The sequence below is a fragment of the Pseudorasbora parva genome, chromosome 1 (genome assembly GCF_024679245.1).
Source record: "Pseudorasbora parva isolate DD20220531a chromosome 1, ASM2467924v1, whole genome shotgun sequence".
NCBI classification, from domain to species: Eukaryota; Metazoa; Chordata; class Actinopteri; order Cypriniformes; family Gobionidae; genus Pseudorasbora; species Pseudorasbora parva.
Window position 1 is genome coordinate 58,260,082 of NC_090172.1, and position 14,722 is coordinate 58,274,803.

Genomic DNA, 14,722 nt, shown 5'->3' on the forward strand with positions numbered 1-14,722 from the left:
CACAGATCCCCCGGGGTCTTCTGGGTCATTCCTGGGATTCTGTAATATTTCAGTTAAAGTGGTGATTCACCAAAATGAAATGTTAAAAGCTTTTTGCAATACTTTGGTATGTCCATTATAGTGAATACAAATATTTATTCCATTAAAATAATTATCATAAAATGATGTCTTAATTCTATCTTACAACAAGCATTTTTGTCATGTCCCTGAGGCACTTCACTGATTTTGTACTTGGAAAATATTTAACAAGATGTGCAGTGTTTATATTTTTGGCAATATTGTAAGTACTCATTTCTGTTACTTTCTTGTGAAAAGAAAAAGAAAAAAAGTCAAAACATTACAAATATTTTATTTAAAAAAACTATAATGAAGTCTCCCAAAACTTGTATATTTAAGTTCACTTAACTTTGTGCTCACGTTCACTGTACTAAAATGAAGTTCACCAAACTGGGTACACCAGTTCAGTACACCATGCTGGGTACAACCAATCAAAACTTCCCCATGGGTCCCAACATGCATTGCGGCATGAATAAATTATGCATCCAAATTGTGACTAATTTTCTTTGATTCTTACTATTTGCTTTGACTTTTGCTGTTTTCTTCTGATGTTTTTGTAGCTTGTTTTATGTTCAGAGTTGCTCTGTTTATCAGAATTTTTTTTTTTTTGATTGTCACCATTGTAAAGATTCATACGCAGATTCTTGATGTCTGTGTGGGTCTAACTAATGCCGTAGATTTAAACTTTTTGTGCACATAATAAATAAATAAATAAATTGTTCAATTACTACAATAGTGAAGGATCTCATGGCTATTATTATTAATATTTTAAAACTATTATAAACCACTTTGACAATTAGAGCTTTAGACTCTGCATGATATCAGGGATTCTGTCAATACATGATGATGTTATCATCGTCAATGAATAAACAGCATCACAAAGCAGCCAGAGAAACACTAATGTTATATAGTCAAGTGTCAAGAGCCCAACTAAAGCAAATACTGATCTCCATCATGGTGCCTCCCAACGAAACTATTATTTTCATTAAAACAGAAATAAAGTCGATCTAGTTAGTTATTAGCCTAGAAGTCTAGACGCACCCTAGTGGCAGCAAATCTAATCTGCCCGAGTGTCGTCTAGCAACTCTCAATACCCTTCTGAGTTGTATTCCCCTAACTCTTGCCGGGCCAATCACATCGTGTATAGAGTCGGCGGGCGGGGCCATAATGACGACGGCCGAGTTGCGTTTGCGTGCTTCTAGTAAACACAGAAGCTGGCGAATGGCGGTCTTTCGAATCAGCTTTGACTGCGACTCTGGAAGACTTGGAGTTAAGCTTTTCTCTGAGAAAAGAACAAAGAACGGCACTGAAGTCATTCTTAAAAAGGGAAGATGTGTTTGGAGTTTTTCCGAATGGATACGGTGAATGTTTAATCTATCAACAAGCTCTGTTTCACCTTCGTTGCTCTGGTTGGTTGAAGCGCTATCCTATCGCGTGCAGAGGGAGTTTGAAAGACAACCGTTTATCCGCCCCTCAGATTGAGCTGTCTATGGTGAGTTTCCAGACCAAACATCTTGATGTGGGTCTGGCTTGTCAGGCTAGTTAGTTATAAGTTAGTTCACATATTATTGTTAGGTTTAGTAACTTACAAATTTGTACTTATCGAATTTAAGATTGCATCACAATGAAAAAGTCTCCATCTTAATTTGAATCTGCAAAAAGCAACAGACGAGGCGAAAAGGACCGCCTTTTGTAAATGTCCTCCAATCAGTTCTCTTGTTCCCAGACAGAACTCCTTGCATGGCCAATCACATCAAAGCAAGACAAGATTGAGCTATTTTATGATTAATTATAATTTTGAGTTTATACAACTTGAAATCTTAATTTTATGCAATTTGTAGGTGAATAAGTTATACTAACTTATATCTTTGAGTTTTTGGACTAAACTAGTAATATTTAGTTAAGTTTACTTTATTTTTTTACGTAAAGACAACATTAGGGTTAATGTCTCTCAGTCTGAACTCAGTCCCGTCACACCAACCATTCTCCGTCCATAATAATTTATATTTCATAATTGAATATAAATAATTCATATAAATAATTGACATAATTTACCATAAATGACATCATTCAGGTCTCTTTAACAGTACGGTATAAGTATTTTCATATACTTCTTATTCATATTTTTGAGGCACATCATAGTCAGGGAGGGTACGGTCAAGCTTAACAACTTAGCCCCATCACATAACATTTTTTTTTTTTTAACTCATAAGAATATACAATGTACTTATATGTTTTTTTTATAACAATTGGGAGCAACTCAGCCACAAAGTGGAAAAAATATGATTAGTTGGAGGTTGAATCCCATGGATGACCCTTGTACAAATCCTAGAGCTTATCAATTTGATTTGGACTCACGGAGCCATTTTAAGAGTGGTAAGACAAGTAATAAAAATGACAAACAAATATGGCTTTTAAAAGATGTGTTGGGCAGTGCTTGAACTTTGATAAATCCACCAAGAGTGTTGTTGGCTTTATTCATATCACTGCATTCAACCATTGATGAGTTCAGAGCGCACTGCTGAGTTTTAAAATAGACCTTTAATGGCCCTTTTATCTTCCCTTTGTCTTTTCTCACACATAGCATATGTTAGTGGTTTAATGTATCCTTGAGCTGTTTTGCATTCAGTAAGGCAATAGTGTGTCGTCTGTGTTCGAGAAAGAAGATAAACATTTCTCTCTTGTGCCATTGGATTATTACAAGCAAACATAATGCATAAACTTAATGCCATTCCAATAGGTTTTTATTTAACACATCTGTGGAAGGTCATTCAGTTTATGGTACAGTCGGTGTATTAAACAAAAGATTGATGCTCCAAACAATACACAAGCACTAACAAATAATAACCACAGCAACAACTGGGGGGAATATAAATTAAGCATATTGATAAATTATGCAAATTACATGATACTGAAAAAAGGAAAATAATTGCAGATTTTTTATGGCTTTTTTCTGTTCTCAGATAATTTAATTGAAAAGAGGTATTTTTCACGTTCTTTCAGAAATATAAAAAAAGAGAGTTTTAGCATTTAGATATTTAGATTTATGAATATTGAATTAAGTGGGTATCAAGATCAGATTAATTACATAAAATTGACCCTTTCTTTTCTTTTTTCTTTTAGATTGATCCTAATCAGCTAGTACCACATCCTTTCAATACAACACATACTCTTTATCCATTTCATATTCCATGCCAAAAAGGTTGTCACAGAAAGAGCAGCTGGAGGGAATATGCTCTTTAACCTTTAGAATACATCTAAAAAATACATCTTTTACTTTAGTTAAAAATACAGTCAGTGTCTTTTTTTTTTTTTTAATTTATGTAAAAGATACAGAGATGACATGTTTATAATATACAAGTTTGTAATACAGTACATAAAATGTTCAATGTCATCAGAATATAAAGGCCAGAAAAGAATTACCAGTAAATAGTTAAAGATTAAGGTAAAAAAATTAAGGACAAAAAAAGTGATTATAGAGAAAGATAACAGAACATGAGGGCAATTGATACATCAATAGGGTATACAAATTAAAGTCGTTTTACTTGCTTTTTTTTATTTACAGAGGATGAAATAATGTTTAGATATGTTTTAAAATCTTTCAAAAAGACAAAAGATTGGCTTGTTGGGGAATTTACATTTGTGGATAACATTTTTACAAAGAAAATACATTACAACAAAGTAAGCACGTCCCAACCTAGTGACCAAAAATAATGTCTTTAAAAGTTATGGATATGCCTTGTTTGATATTATCATTAATAAAAGCCTCAATATTTTTTTAAAGTTGTTTAGTATAATAACATGACCCAAATAACACTTTACAAAATTAACATATCAATATCAGTTTTAACGTTTTTAAAAAAAATGTTTACCAGGATAAAATGTTTTTATTATTTTGAAAGACACTTCTTTTACTTTATTAGTGAGAGAGTATTTTTACAAGGACCAAATCTTTATCCAATTTAAATTTATAAATAAATTACTCTCTTTGCAATAGATACAGAAATTATATTTTCAAGAAAAGGGGATCTAACTTTATAATTTATATCCTTTTTTTCTTCTTCTTCAGAAAAACACATTTTTCCTATAGTGGTTTCTATTGGTTGAGGAATATTAATACAGTCAGTGTCTTTTTTCTTCTTCAATTTTTTGTCAGAGAAACTTAGTATACATTTTTAATGTAACCTCTTTTACTTTATTATTTAAACAGTAGGCTATGCTTTACAAATACGCCAAGCTTTATTCCAGTTAATATTTCTAAATACAATGGTCCACAATTAGCTTTAATGAGTAATTTAGCTTACAGTCGGTGTCTTGTGACACATACGTAATATCCGTACACACAGAAGACCTGCGTCGTGCCGCCGTGCGCCGTTTCCATGGAGACGCGTCCACAGCCCCCACGCGCAGCGTTGTCTGAACGGCGTTTACACTTTGAAAAACTTTTACTTTTTGCTTTTACACCATTTTACTCATTTATATAGTTGGAAGACGCTTTCGGAAACAATATCTCACAGGTAAGAGTGATGTTTTCCTTGCTTATTTGAAACAACCGAGCGTGTAGAAATTAGACGGTTATTTTCCAAACAAACGGTTGCTATCTAACGTAACGTTACCTTTAACACAAACGTGGCTCATTTCACTTTATTTACGTACGTACTTTGAAATTTGATGACTTATTTTGAATATGTTCCATGTGAACAAGTGCTTTACACAAGACAAAACAATTTAACAGCTGATTTGATATGAAATAACCCAGCCACTCGATATCACTCCGTAAATGAATCTCACAGGTCTTTCTCCTTTTCTCCATCTTTTAGATTGCATTTAACGTCTGAGTCATGAGTCCTGAATTTCTTTTCTAATCAGCCTGTTGCCTCCCACAAACTTGGCTTTGTCATTTCATCTGATGCAGTGTCTCGCAGACCTATTTTAACTGATCAAACTCACCTGCTGCCTTCCCAAATTCATCTGATCTGACGGGATCTGCAGTTTTAAATGCTTTCCATTACTCACAGACTCCCTGTCTTACCTTTCCCTTTTCATCTTTTTTTGTATTGCCTCCAAAACTGTCTGCTTTATTACATACAGCACTCAACAAAACTGACAAGTTGGGAGCTGAATCAAAGCTTCAATAAAGAAGGAGGGTCTGCTGGTGTTGACAACTAAATGTGGAAATGGAGGGAGAGACATCAGCTTGGAAAGATAAATAGTTTATGAGCTAGATATTTTTTGCTCTGGCTTCCTGACTGAGGCAGATTTATCCGTATCGTCTGTCTAAGAAGAGACTATGAGAGAACGCAATACTGTGGTGCTTGCAGACTCATAGCACGTCTGTGCTAAAAGGTTCTTCTATGTCTCTGATGTTCAAAATGCTTGCTTTCTTCTGCCTCCGTTCTTGCTTTTTATTTACTTTGACCAAGATTGGCATGGGGAAATCACAGAGCTCTAGACAGCTGATGAGGAATCATTAGGATGTTGAGCACATTTTGTAATTGAACCTTCCCTGCTGTGAAGTGTGTGCGTGTGTGTGTGTGTGTGTGTGTGTGTGTGTGTGTGTGTGTACAGACCATAGATGTACAGACTTGCTTACCGTATATAGCAGGGGTGGCAAACTCCGGTCCTGTAGAGTTTTGCTCTAACCCTAATCAGACACACCTGAACAATTTAACCAAGGTCTGAAGGTTAAGGCTACTGACATGTGAGTTTTATCAGGGTCTGAGCTGAAATTTGCCGGACTGAGGCTCTCCAAGACCAGAGTTCGCCACTTGTAATGTCATAAGCAGCACATTACTTTTGTGAAGGATTGTGCGACATTGAAGTTTGGAATAATGATGCTGAAATTTCAGCTTTGCCATCACAGAAATACATTACATTTTAACATAAATATGGATATTTTTCTTTCACAAACCCACCCCTTGGCTTCAGAAGGCCTTTATTAACCCACCGGAGCTGTGTGGAGTACTTTTTTAATGGATGGATGCACTTTTTTTGAGCTGCAAACTTTGGACTGCCATTTACTGCCATTATAAAGCTTGAAAGCGCAATGATATTTTTTAATATAACTCGATTGTATTCATCTGAAAGAAGAAAGTCATACACATAGGATAGCTGGAGGGTGAGTGTATCATGGGGTCATTTTCATTTTTGGGTGAACTATCCCTTTAAGGAAAAATTAGGTTTTCACTACTCCCACAGTGTATGATTGCGGACAAATATGATACAAAAGATTTTGTGTGAAAATAAATCATAAAAGTGGTTCATTTTGTTTAAAGATCGTATAAATGTATGAGGTGGCGAAGGGAGCCTTTTACCCCACAGACACACGGGCTCAAGGTTCACCAGCATGGGGCAAAAGGCACACAGTATTGATACAAATACTTATCAATACTAAATATGTTACGTTAATACTTGTTCAAAATGATCACTTTAGTTTTTACTATTTCCTTTTTATTTTGATAAATAAAAGTGTTAATTTTTGTTCAATAAATATGAATATTTGTCAAATATAAAAATATTTTATATGAGTAATATTTAAAAAAAAAAGATTGTTTCATTGTTAATATGGGTATTATCGCTAAGGTGGACATCCCCAACTTAATATATGATATTTACCATGTCACATCAACAAATGGAAAATTCAGCAAGCTGTTTATTATCATGTTAAATATCATGCATTTAGCCACGAGAGCAGATGTATATTGTTTTTTGTTATGAAAAAAATTCAAGGGGATAGTTTACCCAATAATGAAATCCTGTCATTAATTACTCACCCTCATGTCGTTCCAAACCTGTAAGGCCTTCGTTCATTATTGGGGCGGGGGCCTTTTCCACCCTCAATGTCTATGTTGGTTACGACTCTGCCTGTATGAGTAGTAATTCAGCACTTGCAGCTATTTCATTAAGAACTAAATTAAATAATGTGACCAAACATAAATGAAAAAAAACTTTCATGTTCAGGGAAAAAGGTGACTGGAACCAGAAAATGTTAAATGAAACTTAATCGTAAATGCAATCTAAACAAAACGAAAGGAGGGCCAGCGGCAGACAATACGACATATACAGTGGGGTAAAAAAGTAGAGTCAGCCACTAATTGAGCAAGTTTTCCCACTTAAAAAGATGAGAGAGGCCTGTAATTTTCATCATGGGTACACTTCAACAATGAAAGACAGAAGGGGTGGGGGTTGTAGGTGACCAAATACTTATTTTCCACCATGGTCCCACCCTGCTTCATACACAGTAACGTTAATAAAACTTGAATACATTAGCTCATCCATAAACATGTTTTCTGAGTCCCATCAGATTGCTTTCCATTGGCTGTGGAGGTAAAGATGACAACTCCTATGATTCCTTACTCATGCATGGCGTCATCAAGCTACAGCTTTGTTATTGCTTTAAATAAGTGATTTATAGTGGCAAAATGTATATTGAGCCTTTAAAGTTAGGGACTTGATCAAATTGTGATGCTTATTTTAGAAAACAATACTGAAAATGGAGAATGTGGTTATTGTATGACTAGTATATCTTTGCCTTACTCTTACTAAAAGGTAAGCGAGCCCACAGAGGTATCAGTCTCTCAGGATGGCTGACCCAGGGACCCCCGAGTCTGCCCGTTCATCTTCCAGCATGTCCAAGAAGTCTGTTTCAGGGAAAGGTCACTCCAAGAGCAAACGCATATCCTCCACACCGGTCCCCAGTGACGACCCTCTAGAAGAGGTTACCGGTATGAAAAATAAATAAGCTCCTTTGTACAAGCAGCTCTCTGATCTGTCTGTTATTTATAATATGCTAAAAAAAATGCATTGAGTTTTACATCATGTATTTAAAATGGTTCCAAAATGTCCGCATAACGGTATAGTAATGCAGAAAACTGTGACAGAAACTCCTTTACTGCCACTCAGTGCTAACTCTAATGCACTTATACTTATTTTAGTTCTTTTATGAATTAAACACTTGTGTGAGCACACAATCGGCAGTTAATGCAACCCCATTTACACATACACACACCATCACAAAATATCTTTATTTTTGTTTTTGTAAAGCAATAAAGTAGTGCAAGGGGGTTTCAGTAGGAAAGGAGCTGCCAATGGATTAGTTCTACTACCACCTAATCCTAGGACCTCTGCATCTGTGAACATTGTGCTAATTTTAAAACTTTTTATTGCACTCACATTAGAGCTGCATGTTTAAAAGTTAAAAGAACGCAATCTTGATTCAAACACCCATGTGATCTTATTCATAAGCCATTCAGCTATGTCTAATAAACCTTTGACAAGTACGATCACAACGAACATTCAAACCTGCTATGGTGCAAAGAGAGCAGTTGTCTAAGTATGAAACAGCTTTTCAACCACACAGTATCATTATGTCTGTTACAATAATAATCATCACAGAAGTAAAAGTTTAGTGCGGAGATGAACACTGATGTCTACAGTAGTGATCAAAATAGAGTAAATTAACTTTAGAAAGAAAATTGATGCTTCAAACAAAGATTGTATCAATTACATGATGATGACAGCTGTTTCTCAATATGTGTTCTTAACTGATAGTGTGCTTGTGTTCTCGTACTATATCATCATCCGCTGTCAAAGTTAAATTCCAATATACGAACGCAAGGACAGAGGAGGCATGAAAATATCACGATGTGTTCTTGATATCAAGGATGCATTGAATGCAGACTTGGGAGAATCAAACTTTTATCAATTTTTGATTTCATACACGGACCAGTCTGTGCAGCGCCAGTCAAACCTATTGAATCATTCATTCAAAGGATTCGTTCAAAAACACTGATTCATTCAGTAATGAAACGAGGGAAGTCTTTATGAGTGATTCATTTAATTATTTATTGAAACTGATTGAATATAATAATAATAATTATAAAAAATGCAAAAACTCAAAGTCTGAACCTCTTCTAAATAAAATGTTATTTGTTTAGTCTGTAATCTTTCTTTTTTTTTATATATATATTGATTCTCAATTGATTAAGAACCGTGCAGCTCTAATTCACATTTTGGCATTCTGTCAGTTTGTGCATTATATGTTTTACTAATTCACTTTTTTGGGGGGGTATTTTTGGCACCACACACAACAAAGTTATTGCAGAATAACCATAATTTGATTATTCTGCTCTTTCCACAAAACTGTAAAGGTCATCTAGACCTGAACAGTGATGCAAAATGCTTTCTAATCTGAAATGAGACAGTCGTTTAAACCATTTTTCACATGATGTTTTTGTGTACAGGTTTTTCTTTTCCAGCTGAAAAAGAGAAGCCTGTCCCAGAGGTGGATGTTTCAGCAGAAGAAGTAGATCCCTACACGAAACGGCTGGTAATTCACTCATACATGCTAAATTACAAGCCTTTAGGCACAGACACTGATAAATCACCTCACAATGATTGGGATTCTTATCTGATTATAATCTGCAATTTATAATTTTTCCCTCGCTTGAATCTCGCGCCTGCGGTCCTGGTTTACTAATCAGTGCTTTCATATCGCTGTTATTGAGTTCTTCTAATGATGTGAGTGAATATTTCATCTGCTCCCCACATACTCTGTGGGCTTAAAGGTCTTGTTTGGGCTGCGTTCACGTAGTAGACCTCATCATCGATCACATAAATTCGGAGGATGGCAGCAAGCTAATGCGAGAAACATGGTTATATTAAACCCAATGGTCTTCAAAATAGAGGAAGAAGAGAAGCATATTGTTGAACTGTAATTTCCCTTACAGGCTCATGCATACGCATGACGAGGTCTTTGGCTTAAACGAGATAGATAACCCCTGGTCACAAATGATGGCTGATGCAAATAGCATGGGAGAAAGAGATGACTGAGAAAGTGAGGAGCGAGTGGGCAGAGCCAGCCAGCGAACTTACAGCATCTCTGTCCTTTCATCAATGAGGTTAATAGAATTAATTACAGCCCTCTGGCTGGAAAAAGGCAATGGCATTTACATGCAGTGGCTGAGTGTGTCTGCCCCTGCTGGCAGACCCTGTAGAAAAAGCAGCTGGTGAGCTGCTTGTAATGACATTTGTTATAGTAATGCACATTCACTGACATGAGCCCTTTAGACAAATATCAATATGTTTATGGTAGTTATGTGATGATTTTAGCATATACATACGCCGATTTATTAGTGTTGCGTCGTGTCACGTGACTTCTGAGAGAATGATCAGATTTTTTCAAACAGTTTGACATGCAAAATTCTCTCACACCACATAATTTAATGTTAAGCCATATAATGCTTCATCCAGTTTGGCCAGTCTGTGGTCTAACTAAAATCAGATCATATCCTTATCTCATATTTACCTTATATATAATATATATATATTTGTGGCAAGCAGAATGAGGCAGAGGGACTGTGAGAATGGGGCGAGGCCAGTGGTGAGTGTTAATGTGTGCCGCACCGGTCTCGTGTCTCACTGAACGTGGAGTGACGACAGTGAAGGGACGAGAGAGGACCAGGCCTGGACTTTGTTTTGTTTACATTTATTTTGTGTGTGCGTTTTTACTTTCTGATTATTTGATTAAAGTCTTTGTAAACGTATACTGGTTCCCGCCTCCTTATTCAACAAACTTTGCTATAATATTACAAACAGTGTTGAGGGAGAGCTACTTTTAAAAGTAATGCCTTACAATATTGCTTTACTCTCCCCAAAAGTAACTAATTACATTACTTAGTTATTTTTATGGAAAATAATGTTATGTTACGTAACTTTTGCATTACTGGGCTTGCTTGTTCGTTTTTAAACGCTTGCATTTCATGTTTTGTATTCATTTAAAGGAATTCTGAATCTGTTTTTATACATCTGAGATTAGTAAATGCATGCTCACATTTAGTAAATTAACTTGCGCTACTTACTTGAAATAGTAAGTTGTCTTTAATTCAAAAGTAAGCCTTTACACATATTCTGATTATGTAACCCCAAGATTTAGATTTCAGATAAATGCTGTTCTTTTGAACTTTTCAAAAAATAATCCTAAAAAATTTATGGATCTTGTTACACTGAAGACTGGAGTTATGGAGCATCACAGGAATAAATTCTAAAACATTAATACAGAAAACATTTATTTTAGATTTGTAATAATATTAAATCACAATCATTTTTCTTTTTCCACCAGAGAGAAGTATTTAAACAGTGTTTGGTGTTGAGTGGTATATCAAAGGAGTCATGGACAGAGGAAAGTGAACGAGCCTTGGATAAATTCATCTCAGACACCTCTATCAGGCTTCTCATCGTCTACCATGACCCTTTCGCCGGCCTACGCGTGGACTACGCCATTCCAGCTCAGGTATTCTGCAGCTCTATTTTGAGAAATGACATTTAACATCCCAATCAGAGCCTTGTGTCACAATCTCATAAAGACTGTGAAGATTATTCAGGGGTTGAACGTGCTTGTTTTTTATAATGATGTTTTGAGTTTCAATTTAATGAAGGAACATGCAGAGCTTTCATAATAAATGTGTTCTTTATGGGTTGTGTTCATTTCCAATGCATCTGGTGACTTGCCCGGATACCAAAGATCTCATTGTTTAACAGTGTGTGATGACCTCTGGTGATCCATTAGTGCTCAACAACATCAATTACCAACATTTTCTCTTTCCCACTTATCCATCTTACATCTCTCTCTCTCTCACTCCCTCCAGGTGGTGGAGCAGATGTCCTTCTTTATCCGGAAGGAGGACAGAATAATCACAGAGGAGAATTTTAGGAGCTTGTTGAAGTTTGGTTCTATGAGGGAAGGGACCATAGAGGGTCTCCTCAGGCTGATGAATGGCATTCACACCCCTCACGTCATCCGTAGAACTGCCTGGCCAGAGACCGCCAAGAACAACTACTCTGCAGACTTGGACCGGTTCATTACTAAACTTACAGGTAATGACCGAATTGTCACAGAACCATCTACTGTAGGCCCTCCTCAGATGATAACATACCAGTAACCTCCTGTGTACACTTCTTGCATGTTATTTGTCATCACTTTACAGTTTGCACAGCATTAAGTAGTTGCATTGAAATACATAAAAGACACTTGAAAAGGGCGCCATGAAGAGTGTCAAGGCTGTACACTGAATAAAAAAATGCTATAGGATTTACTTTAAAACTAATTTCACTCAGGAATTGCTTATCAGAGAAACAGCTCATTGAATTAAACAACATTTTTATGTAGAAAGACAGAAATTTGTATTTTCTTTAAAAAAATATTCTAATAGGCGCTATTTACAACTTCGAAAGATGTGTACTGTACAGTAAGCAACTGCCTTCATCTCCAACTCTTTCAAAAACACATTTTGCAAAGAACTTTCTTTCATTGAAAACCTGTTGCACAGGGCATATACCGAATGCTTTGCTATTTTCATACATGCCTCATCTTTTACTACCATTTTCTATTTGCATATTACATATCACGGGTTATTGATCTTTCCTTTCATCCATATTGCAGCCGTCAGCTTGCTTCATATTTTTTCTTTCACATCAGGTTTATCCTAAGCACTACTGACCTGAGATCAGATTCCTATTTTGTATTTTGATTTGCTCTCCATCAGCTTAACAGTCATAGCTGATTCAGAATCAGTGCTTTTGTGGGGTTTTTTGCACTATGACTGAGCTCCCCCCACCGTCAGCCATTCAGAGGTAATCACCTGGCACAGTGGAGCACCATGATGGTTCAATTATTATGCTCATCAGTCCAATCAGCACACCCACATCACCCCGAGCAGCACGACTCTGACTAAACAGAAATAACACAGCGACCAATCACAGGCTTTTCTTATACGGGAAAGGCACTGCCGCAGTGCTCCCGGGTAATCAGAAAGGCGTTCGCAATTTGAACAATTCGCCTTTTGGTTCTCTTCTTTTAGCACATCGTTCAGTAGATCTTGTTTGAAGGCGTTAGGCCTGGAGGCCAAGAAATACATTTCGAAGTCAATAGAGATGTATGTACAGATGATTCAAACGCCGTACCGCAAAGTTGCCTTGGATCCATTTTAATTAAGCTAACAAATAACAGTGAGGTCAAAAAGTGCTCTTCAGTGATGTATTCAGCTGGTTAAGTGGTATATTTTAAATAAACTTCAGGTTTAAAATGAAAGGAGTGAGTAAAAGCCAGGGGTGTATTGATGTTAGCCATGCTTTTGTCCAAAAATAACAGCACAGGCTTTGTTCATTCTTACTCTGTGAGGTAACACCGTGGTAATTCATCTATTCATTCATTTACCAAATCTGAAGAATTTGGGCTGAAATTTGTGCAGAATAAATATAGACACTGTATACCCACTTCTACAGGATTCTCTGTTGGATTAGACACATAAATACACACGCACTCGCTTCTCTGCCAAGTGACTCATTCACTTGCTGCTTTTTTTTTAATGTCTTATTATTTTCCCTCTGGTGTATCCCGTTTGCTTGTCTTTGTTCTCCCTGCAAAGGCCAATCGAATGCTGTCATTGTGTTCCTACACTCTCTTTATTTCTATGTCTCATTTCTGCCGTCACAGAATGAAGCAGCTAGTCTAACTTGTACACACTGGCCTTGTTCCTTTTATTCTTTTCATTCCTCAATAAGCTTTGCACTTTTTGTATCTCACTCTCTTTCTTCTGTCTCCCTCCATCAGACTTTTTCTTCTTCCAACAATTTCATGTGACAGACCTCTATTATCATGTTATCTGCAGTTTAAAGTGGTTGCAGCGAGCACCGTTTTGATGGCGGACATGGAAGAAGCAGCAGATTCTGTAGAAAGGCACAAAGAGAAAAAGAACAGCAGTTGTACAAGCTGTTTGTGACCGCTGACACGCGCCACACGGGCATAAAAGCTTAGTAGTAAACTTTTATAGTGTGTTGATTCATTTCATCAGCACGCAGAGCACCGTAATGTGGGCTGGCTTTGCTGTCTACAGCAATAAGAAATAAGGAATGACATGATGGATGTGATGATTTGCTGTGCTGTGCTGTACATGTTGTTGCTAGTATGGATGACTTTCACTGTTTGGATTACTGATGTTCAACTGTTGTTCTTCTCCACAGACAGCAGATTTAAACAGCTAGGCAGCACTGTGCTCTTCGTCCCTCTGGAGGCTCTGCAGCACCGCCCAGAGGTGGCCGTCATGAACAAGAGTCTGGTGCGAAGGCTGGAGAGTAAGACCGTGTGTGTGTGTATGCATGGGTGCTTGTGTGTGTAAAGGGGTGTGTGAGGGGACTGAGGAATGAACAGTGTGAATAGTACATAAGACGGCGTATGCAGGAAATTACATCTACCGTGACAGTCCGTGGCTAGAGCCCGTGAGTGTGATTTACACAGTAACCACAGCTGAAGGGCAAAAATAAAGGGCTAATTCAATTCAACACTGCCATGCTGCTCTAAGAGAGTTAAAGGAGTCTTTATTAAATTTGGCGCTCCTGAAGGGGTCCAGGGTTAAAAGGACATTTTGGGGGCAGTTGGAGGTGTTGGAGGAAATGGTATTTTAGAAGCTAACTTTGAAAAAAAATTGCAGGACACAGTATGACGGATACCCCACTCAGGGTGTTTTACAGCAGGCAGCAGAGCAGAGACTGTTTGTCCTCCAGGCACTTTTATCTTAAATTTCTGCTCTGTGTTAAAGTCCATTTCTTAACACAACAGTTCCGTTCACATAAATGCATGTTTTTGCGTGATTTATCAGTGCATGCTATT

The 14,722-nt window shown here is 36.8% G+C and overlaps 1 protein-coding gene across 1 annotated transcript in view; it reads left to right on the forward strand.

The window, feature by feature from the left end:
• The first annotated feature begins 4,437 nt into the window (after positions 1-4,437).
• dnah2 (dynein, axonemal, heavy chain 2) overlaps positions 4,438-14,722 on the forward strand; it is a 234,435-nt gene continuing 224,150 nt past the window's right edge. Inside the window, exons 1-6 of the mRNA XM_067446627.1 lie at positions 4,438-4,574; positions 7,606-7,781; positions 9,300-9,385; positions 11,177-11,347; positions 11,703-11,931; positions 14,077-14,187. Coding sequence (XP_067302728.1) covers positions 7,640-7,781; positions 9,300-9,385; positions 11,177-11,347; positions 11,703-11,931; positions 14,077-14,187 — 739 coding nt within the window. The 5' untranslated portion in view covers positions 4,438-4,574; positions 7,606-7,639. The remainder of the gene's footprint in view (positions 4,575-7,605; positions 7,782-9,299; positions 9,386-11,176; positions 11,348-11,702; positions 11,932-14,076; positions 14,188-14,722) is intronic.